A 9326-nucleotide genomic window follows, 5' to 3' on the forward strand; every position below is an offset into this window, starting at 1 on the left:
TGATGCTCAGCACTGAGCCTCGCCAGGCCGCTGTGGAAACCCAGAGCCCTGGAAATCCAGCCGGCCCTCAGTGAGCAAACACTCCCCAAACTGGGGCCGAAGCGAGCACTAATACTACTGCTGTAGCTGTCACCACACACAAGGGCCCCTGAACAGACCCTGCAGACGGAGCCGAGCCCTGATGTCCGGGCTGCTGTGCACAGCGGAGCAGGGACCAGCGTCCCGCCCAGCGGGCTCGGCCGCAATCGCAGCCGCGCTCCCGCCGGGCCATCCCCGCGCACCTCCCAGCGCCGGCCCGTGACGCCGCCAGGCGCCGTCGGGAGCATCCCAGACACCGCCTACATTGCCCGGCAGCCCCGCGGCCCGCGGGAAGTGGCGTCCGGCCGCATCCGGGAGTGCAGATCTGCCGGAGCGTGTTCCGTGCCCGGTGCGGCGCTTGCGGTGGGTCGCGGCGGGGCCGGGAGCGGGAGCTCGGGAGGCGGTGGCTGCGGTCGCCCGTGTCCCGCAAACTGAGGCGCTTCTCTCCCCGCAGGTGCGGCCATGGCGGACTCCACGCAGAACGGGCCCATGCCAGGCGGGGCCGGCGGCGGGGCCGTGGTAAGGAGCTGCCGGAGCTGCCGGGCCTGGGGGCCCGGGCCGGCCGCGGTGCTGCTCCGGCGGCGGGCGGGGGGTCCTGCCGGGGGGACGGCAGCGGGCACCGCTCGCCCCGGTGCGGGCAGGGGCGAGCAGCTTTCGCTTTCCGATCGAAAGCGTGCTGTTGGTGTGCCGCCGCTCTTGAAAATGGCTGAATTGAAAGTAATTCAGTGTGCTAGCATCTGTATTTCACAGAATCATAAAATATATTGAGTTGAAAGGGACCCACAAGAATCACTGAGTCCAGCTCGTTGGCCCTGTACAGGACGCCCCAGAAGTCGCACTGTGTGCCTGAGAGCATTGTCCAAAGGCTTGTACTCTGTCAGGCTGTGACCACTTCCCTGGAGAGCCAGTTCCAATGCACAGACACCCTCTGGGTGAAAAACCTTTTCCTGGTAACCTAACCTAGCCTTGACACAGCTTCATGCCATTTCTGTAGTTACATTGTGCAAGTAAGATACGAAATGGATTATGAAGATGCTTGTAGGTTTCTGATCAATTCCATAGAGATGCACTAGAAATGTTGGGGAAAAGAGGATTCTTCAAAAGCTGGTCCAAATTGGGAAAAAAATACGAAGTCTGTCAGAAGGAAGGAAGCTGTTTAGACTCTGATGCACATAGAGCCAAAAGCATTCTGTCTTTCATTAGAGCCTTTAAGGCACTTTGGCTATATCAGGATTGAGGAGGGTGGTGGTTAGGGAAGAGAGGTGCAGAATTACTGTGAAAAGTTTTCTGCTTTTGCAAGGCCAGGAATATGTAAGCCAAAACAATGCCACTTTCTGTGTAATGTGGTTATGCTAGTTTTACCTGACCCTATATTTTCTCCCCTTCAGTTGGAAGAATTGTGGAGATTTAGCCTCAGGTTTGTGCATTGAATTCTAAAAGAAACCTTGAAGCAAAAGTCAGTCAGGTCTGGAGACCCTACATGATAACATTTGTGAAGCTGACTGTTTAGTGAGGCGTGTTTGGATAGAAAAACTATTTTTCTGGAATTTCTTACCACTGTATTTAATTGTAATGTACAAAGGAACCTCTTGGTTTTGAGGAAGCTGAACTATTTTTGATCTCGCTAGTAACATCATATGAGCCAAGTATTACAGAATAAAAAAAAAAGCTTTCTGCTTCAAGCTATAATTTGTTTATATTTGAGGTTGGAGAAAGATTTGAAATTTAATAGAGTTGGGAAGAATGTTCATTGTATGCAAGTATTAAAATACCAACTTCTGGTGGGGCTGGTATTTTTTTTTTCTTTTTTTTTTTCTTTTCCAATGTAGCAATTTCTGATGGCTAACAAGTTGGATACAGCAATGTGGATTTCCCGCTTGTTCACGGTTTACTGCTCAGCTTTATTTGTCCTGCCTCTTCTAGGGTATGTACTGAAATATAAATATAAATATTATATACTGAAATGTAAATTTATATATTTACAAACAACTAGATTCTCTTTGCACAAAATTGTCTTTTCATGTAAGGTAAATTGCTGTTATTTGGGTTACTTAGATGCTTTTTGTCAGAATAGTTTACAGATTTTAGATTGGTTTAAAACACTTGTAGATGTGTTTGGAAAATGTATTGAAAAAATGTAAAGTAGCAGTAAAAGCATGTTTTTGTGTGTAAATGGAGTATTATATTGAGTTGTCTTAGGCACCTGCAGTAAAGTCAGTGTTAAACAGCCTTTGAGTTATTTTCTGGGAATAGTGCTTATGTACGATAATATAAATAAATACGTCAGGCATTGTTCAGTTGTGATGCAATTCTCGAAGGTAGAGCTTGGTTCACATGGTAACATCTCCTCTGATGATTTGCAGGTTGCACGAAGCAGCAAGCTTTTACCAGCGTGCCTTGCTGGCAAACGCTCTCACCAGTGCCCTCCGACTACACCAAAGGCTACCGCACTTCCAGCTGAGCAGGGCTTTTCTGGCTCAGGCTTTGCTGGAGGACAGCTGCCATTACCTGTTGTACTCCCTTATCTTTGTGAATTCCTACCCTGTTACGAGTATCCTTGTCTTGTGTCATCCTGCTAATGTTTTTAAATATGTTAAAAACATGATTCTTTTCATCACTTTTGCCACGATTTGAAAAGCCTGTTGAACTAGTTTGATATGTTTGCTATTTATAGAACATACTCTGTGTAAAATATGACAGGCTAATGTTGATTGATCCATATTCAGTTTAATCAGCTCTATAATTAGAGCACTGCATTCTCTGTCTACTTAGACTTTCTTTTTTGAGCCTTAAATTTGGGGGATTTTATGACCAGCCTCCAGTGATATTTGGAGAAGATGGTATCTCATTTATTGCCAGTGCAGGGTTTATACATGTCTTCTCACTGTAGTAGACATTCATCATGTAGACAGATAATTATTTAGTAGTAACTTTCTCAGATAAGTTATTAAACTGATAAAAGTCTGCAAAATTTGCTCCTGTGGATTGTCAAAGGTGACATGTCAGAGCTGACATTTCTTAACGCCACATGATATATGCTTAATGTCCTACTCCTAAAATCCTTCTGGCAGGTAAATGTCAACATTCTTGCTCTGTAAAATCAGAATGGCTGGCAACTGCATGTTCTTTGGTAAAGAAATTAATTTTGTAGCATCTTTTAACCAAAGATATGACTACACATATTTCAGTGGTTTTGAGCAGTAAGCTCAGGTGTGCCTTCTGTGCAGAGAGAACACATTTCAGTAGAAATGCACTGCTGTCTAATGGTGTGTGTTATACTTTTGTATACTTGCAGACACCCATATTTTGCAGGTAATAAAAGTGCATAGCAAAGAAGTGTAAGAAGCAGAAGGAAGAGTTATAAATATAGGCCTTAGACTTAGACATATCTTCATCCAGTATAGGTCATTCCAGCCAAACTTTTGCAAAGATCCATCAAGCTGTCACTGGTGTATCATGGAGAAATGAAGCACTTGCACAGCCTGTAATTTTCCTTATGGCTTGCTTCAGTGAGTATTTTTCCAGTTCTGCTGTTCTCTTTGCTTCATGCTGCCACATACACAAAGAAGGTTCTTGATGTAAGTATGATATGTATGTGTTACAATGAATACAGTTAGTATTCTTGGGGTTTATAAACAGGTTTGAGTTGCAGCTCTAGTTTGGTTTTCTTTGGCTGAATTAGAGGAATTAGAGTGAAACTGTAATATAGAATCTCAGCTAATTATTTTTCTCACTAATTATTTTTCTTTAAATGTTTTTCTTTGAAGGAAACAAAATCTGTGGAACAATTAAGTTGAAACTTAAGACATGTCTTTTTCAAGCTAAACCATAGCCTCTGAATTTTATTGTTCTGTTTCAGTAATAAAGTAACAAACTACAGGGTGAGACCAGCAAGCAAAATACTTGTCAGTTGGACTTGCTGCTCAATGCACTGCCTTGTGCATGTCAACATAACTCCAGGCTTTGGTGTTCCTATGAGCTGTCTTGCTACCATGGGCACTTCCTCCTAGTGGACTGAACAAGGCTCATGGCTGTCTCTGTGCAGTTGAACCTAAAATTGGTGGGTGAGGGAATTGCAACATCTGATGCTTTTAGTTGAACTCTGTAAATTATGGAGTTCCAAGCCTCCCATAGTTTTCCTTAGGATATTAATCTCAAAAGTGATGAAGTATTAAAATGTTGAAATGGGTGGTAAATAGCAATTGTTTGCATTTTGTTTTCTCTGTACTTATGGAGATAGATGTAACTTTTATGTTTTCTGTAAATTATTTTTTCTTCTTTAAAGGCACGAAGTTCAAATAGTTTGCCCTTTTTGAGAAATCTCTTAGAGAAACTGAGTGCTAATCAACAGAATATTCTAAAATTCATTGCTTGCAATGAAATTTTCCTGATGCCAGCTACAGTTTTTATGCTCTTCAGGTAAGAATAATGGTAAATATTTAAATAATTAAAAACTTGCTACACAAGACTGCTTATTGCAAATGAGTTCTCTGTGGCTCATAGTACTCCATGTGTATGGTTCTGGCTGACAGAAGCTTGAACTTCAAATAAAATTTGAGTGATTCTTGGGCTTCTTAAGTTGGTGCCTCCTGACATCAAAAGGCATTCACTATGATGTAACTGAGCACCAAAAAACCTTCCCTTTCATAGTGTGGGTGATGAGTCACATGGGAGATTTTCAGGCTTGACACTTGAATTCGCCTACATTTCTATCAGTACATTGTTCAGTAAGTTTAATTTTGGTTTGTTTAGTAGAATATTAAGATCTTCAGCTTCACTGAAAGTGAACTCATTTTTGACAGTTAGATTCCTGAAATTTAAATGGCAAAGTTTCGTTATGCAAAAAGTGTGCAAGCAGGAGTAGGTTGCATTCTCTCCTATGCTGCTTCTGAGCAGTGACCCTTCTGGGTTTTTTTATTCCTTTGATTTTTCTTGCTGTGTTGCCTGTTGAAGTAATTTTAGGGATCTTGAACATGTTGGAATCGTACTGAAGTTGTACAGGAATAATGACCTGCCAGTCACAGAAATTTAGGTCATTGCCTTTTAATATTTGGAGAGGGAATGCAGCCTTTGTTCTATTTAAGTTATAGCATAGTGGGAACATTTCTCATGAGTGGTCTCATAAACAGCATAAAGGAGGCTTTACCTTCTTGGACAGGATGCATAGTTTGTCTTTATCTTTTGATATATCAGCTGAACATTTCAATGCTTCAGCCCTCAAGGATTGCATTGCATCTGAGACCACTCACCAGCTGACAGATACACTCTATCCAGTAACTGAAACTTTCAAGTGCTTTGAACTTAGTATAGCTTTTTTTTTTTCCTTTTCCTCTCTGTGGAGAATGTAGTATGTGAAATATTGCTGCTTGATATGTCGTCTGGTAGATACTGAAGCTTGTAAAAGGTCATATGCCAAACTTAAAAATAATTGAATTGCTAAATGCAGCTATTGTGAGATTTTGTTCTTTAAATGTTGTAGCATATTAAATTGTTTGTCAGTACTGTATAGGTTTCAAGATTTCCTCTTTCTTCCCTCCTGTAGCTCACTTTCACTTTATATTTTTCTTTTGGCCAAAGATGCTGCTAATACTTGAAGGAATTCTACTTACTGGAACTTACCATCATGCCTAAATTCAAACAGAATTTTTCAATAATGTGTTATTTAAAGTGGCTTCAGTCACTAAAACTTAGGGCATTTCTGTGCTTCACTGTGTATGGTTTGTGTGCTATGTTTCCACTATTTCACAGCACAGCTGTGTCAAACAGCAGCTTTGTGAAATACCAAAGCCTAATTTCACTGTAACTGAAATAACTGGATATTAGCTTGACATTATAGTCTCATTATACATCTGTAATTGTCTGCAGTGTGTTCTGAGAAGTTTTGCAAAAGATGCTAGAAATCGGTCCAGATATTCAAAGTGCTGCAATTAGATGGAACAGGGTTACTGTAACTGGAGTGCTTATGTCAGCCAGTTTCTGGGCTTACCAACAAGTGTTTTCTTGCTATGGTGCCCACCATCATTCCTGTAATTCTTTGCACACCACCAGAAATGAGGCATATAGAAACACTTCATAAATATAACATCAATACAAGAACAGCACTTCTTTAACTGCTTCATTGAGCAGTTTTATTCTATAATGTTTCTGCATTTGTAAGTGTATAGTTATGTACTTTTGCTTGTTAGATCTAGATTTTCTGATCCAATATGACCCAAATCTTAACTTGTTTTTGAGCCCATGTAGTTTACTTGCTTTTCTTTAAAATTTTTTCTTAAAAATTCCTTGGGTTTGGTATTCTGTTTTGGATTTTTGCTTGTCACTAGTAAGCTCTAGTGAACTATTCTTTTTCAGTGGACAAGGGAGTCTGCTGCAGCCATTCATCTACTACAGGTTTCTTACATTACGCTACTCCTCTCGGCGAAATCCGTACTGTCGGTAAGTGCTAAATTGATTTTGGAAGTTTGTGTTTAACTGCATGGTGCTTAGGCATTCAGAAACTTCTCATTCTAAAATGAATGCAGAACTCATAATACTCTGTCTGTAAATGGCAGTTATAGAATATGAAATACACCTGGGTGCTAAATAAAACATGGTTGGTTAAAGGTTAGATTTATTTCATATAAGTGATCAGAAAAGTACCACCATTCTTGAATGGTAGCTTTCAGAACATACTTGTGTAATTAAAACTACAGTTTGGGAATAGAAGTCTTTCTTATCAGAGAGATATCCTTATTTTTAGATTCTAGGTAGCACTTAAAAACTTGTGTAATAATGAGAGAAAAAAGTTTCTGTGGATGATCTTAAACATGTTCATTACCATCTTTAGTTAAATTCATAAATAAAGCTAATTGCATTTGAAATAGAACCTTACTGATTTTGACAGTTGGTCAAGCTTTAGACTTTATTGCTTTAGACTTTGAAATCATAAATATTCCTAAAAGTGTTTACTCAGGTGAGTGCTTTTTAGAAATTTTCTTATGAGCATTTCATAGTGTAAGATTTTGTGAACAGACTTTCCAGTCTATTTGATCAGAAAATGGCTTGCTAGAGTGCCAAGAGAGTGGCTTTGGCTGCCACGATATGCAAAGACAAGTATGAGAATCATAAATTTAATTGTCTTCTATTCCCTATTTTTGTAAGAAATCAATTGTTCTGTCCTACCACATATATTTATTTTTAACAACAACAACAACATCTATGAAGTTGCTTTACTACTTTGGTATCTAAAAATAATTTAGGCTGTACAGTACTAAAATTGACATTCAGTAGAACTAGTTTATCCAAAAGCTTCTGCTGGCATTTTTGTAGTTTTAAGGGAAATTGGTGCCAAGGGTTTTATTTCTCATGTCTGTCTTTTAATAGTTGCTTCTGCAGTACAGGGTTCTTGCATATTGCCAAAAAGTAGCACAAACACAATAGCCTCCCAGCTCCTTACACTATTTGTGATAAAGCATTATTCCCTTTTCTCTTTTTTATAGTGCTTGTGTAGCTTTTATAGTCTTTCTTTTTTTTTTTTTTTCTTTTGTTTTTTTTTCTTGAAGCTGGAATTTTTCTGCTGTCTCTAGCTCAGTAACTTCCAGCTGAGGATAGAGTTAGTTAAAATGTTAATGTTTAAAAGTCAAGAATTCTGAAGCTCTTGGAAGCAGTACTGAGTTGGTCTAAGGAATTTAACTTAAAATGTGTGAGTGTGATATTGAGAAGTTAATGAAAAAGATATATGTGGATAGTACTTCTGATAAATGCTGTAGGATTTTAAAACTGATTTTTATCTTTAAATCTGATTTTTCAGGACTCTCTTCACCGAGCTCAGGATTGTTGTTGAACACTTAATAACGAAGCCCTCGTGCCCTGTTTTTGTAAGAAGACTATGCCTCAGTGGCATTTCCTTTATAAGCAGATTGGCACCAACTGTTGCATAGCCAAATTCAGGCACTCGTGTTTTGTGAACATTATGAGCAGCTGGCACTTCTGCTGATGATTGAAAATTCCTGGTTTTACACTGATTTCACTCCAGGCTGTATAAAAATACATAAATGCTTTTCTTGGAGATAATATGAAATTTAGCATATCAAAAACAAATAATAGAAACTTAAATTAACCATGCTGTATTGTTAATTGATGAAAAAAGTAGCTGCATCCTACCTAAAGATGCCCTATCATACGAGTTTGTTGTTTTGTTTTGTTTTTTAAATCAAGAATTGTTTGAGATTGATTGAAAATTATTATAAGAGATCTGTGCTCTCTAGGTTTATGTTAGTTGGAACTATAGCTACTTTAGGATGTCTCCAGTGGATAGCAGTTGATACATATACCTATGCAGTGCACTTTGGACAGTATTCTTCTGCTTACTAAATGTATCTGTAGAACTATTTTGTCCAATTTGCTAGATTCAGTGTGGAAATATGGCTCACTTTGAAGTTAACACAAGGGATTAAAATCTATCCAGCTGACAGAGATAACACTCCTTGGGAAGGAGAGGCTATTTTTATTAATAATACTTTAAAAGAACTCTCCCATGTTTCTACCTTGTGACATGATCTTACGTTATGCTGTTGGAAGAAATACTGTTTTCTTGTCATAACAAGTTGTTTTACCAAGCCAAACTGCTGACCTGTAGGATTTTAAGACTAAGATGCAATGCTTAAACTTTTAACCATGTCTCAAATGAACTAATCAATGTTCATGAAGTAACATTTGCAGTCATTGCAGATTTGATCTCGTGTCCACACATATGTGAGACTGCAGTAATTGAAGCATGTTAGCTTTTTAGAAAATTAATCTGTAGGTGGTACCTCTGTATAAATTGTTATTCCAGTTTCTGAGACCCTCATTGTGATGAGAAGTTTGCATAAAGAATTGCACCTGTTTAGGCAGCTTCTGAAACAAATGGGTGTAGGATTTCTTGGCATAAATCCATCTGATGACTGATCTGAAGCCAGTGTCATGATTACAGAAGTGAATATTAAATTAAGTGCATAAATTAATAACACTGGTTATTCATTCACCCAGCAGCTGAAGGGTAGGTCATGGAAAAATAATACTGTGTGAACACAACTTCTTTCCAGAAATTCAAGGGAAAATATTTGCTGAATTTTCTGTAGTTAGTGTTAGTATTCTAATTGCATAAAGTTAAAGAGCTTTCATTGGCCTTTTGTAAAATTCTGTAGCACTCAAATATTCTTCCACAGTCAGAGAAACTTTATGAGGAAACAGTTTCAAAAACAGTCTTGAAGCAAAGCATTTTGCTG

At 39.0% G+C, this 9326-nt stretch overlaps 1 protein-coding gene across 2 annotated transcripts; it reads left to right on the forward strand.

The window, feature by feature from the left end:
* Positions 1-360: 360 nt before the first annotated feature.
* On the forward strand, positions 361-9326 carry TMEM33 (transmembrane protein 33). 2 transcript variants are annotated; one of them, XM_054293824.1, is made up of 8 exons: positions 361-441; positions 533-597; positions 1908-2002; positions 2442-2629; positions 3589-3656; positions 4364-4497; positions 6430-6513; positions 7868-9326. In XM_054293824.1, the coding sequence occupies exons 2-8, from the start codon at positions 541-543 to the stop codon at positions 7995-7997; spliced, it is 756 nt and encodes a 251-aa protein (XP_054149799.1). In that variant the 5' UTR covers positions 361-441; positions 533-540; the 3' UTR covers positions 7998-9326. The 2 variants fall into 2 exon arrangements, with proteins under 2 accessions (XP_054149799.1, XP_054149804.1); XM_054293829.1 differs by having other exon boundaries at positions 409-427.

Source organism: Melozone crissalis, unplaced genomic scaffold (assembly GCF_028551555.1).
Source record: "Melozone crissalis strain CALT ecotype California unplaced genomic scaffold, PUWL_Pcris_2 ptg000006l_1, whole genome shotgun sequence".
NCBI classification, from domain to species: Eukaryota; Metazoa; Chordata; class Aves; order Passeriformes; family Passerellidae; genus Melozone; species Melozone crissalis.

Excerpts from the sequence above, each read along its gene's own strand:
- TMEM33 (XM_054293824.1), top strand. The coding sequence starts at position 541 with ATGGCGGACTCCACGCAGAACGGGCCCATGCCAGGCGGGGCCGGCGGC. Across the intron at positions 2,630-3,588 it reads GAATTCCTACCCTGTTACGA|TGAGTATTTTTCCAGTTCTG; the intron begins GTATCCTTGTCT and ends GGCTTGCTTCAG. Across the intron at positions 6,514-7,867 it reads CGGCGAAATCCGTACTGTCG|GACTCTCTTCACCGAGCTCA; the intron begins GTAAGTGCTAAA and ends CTGATTTTTCAG.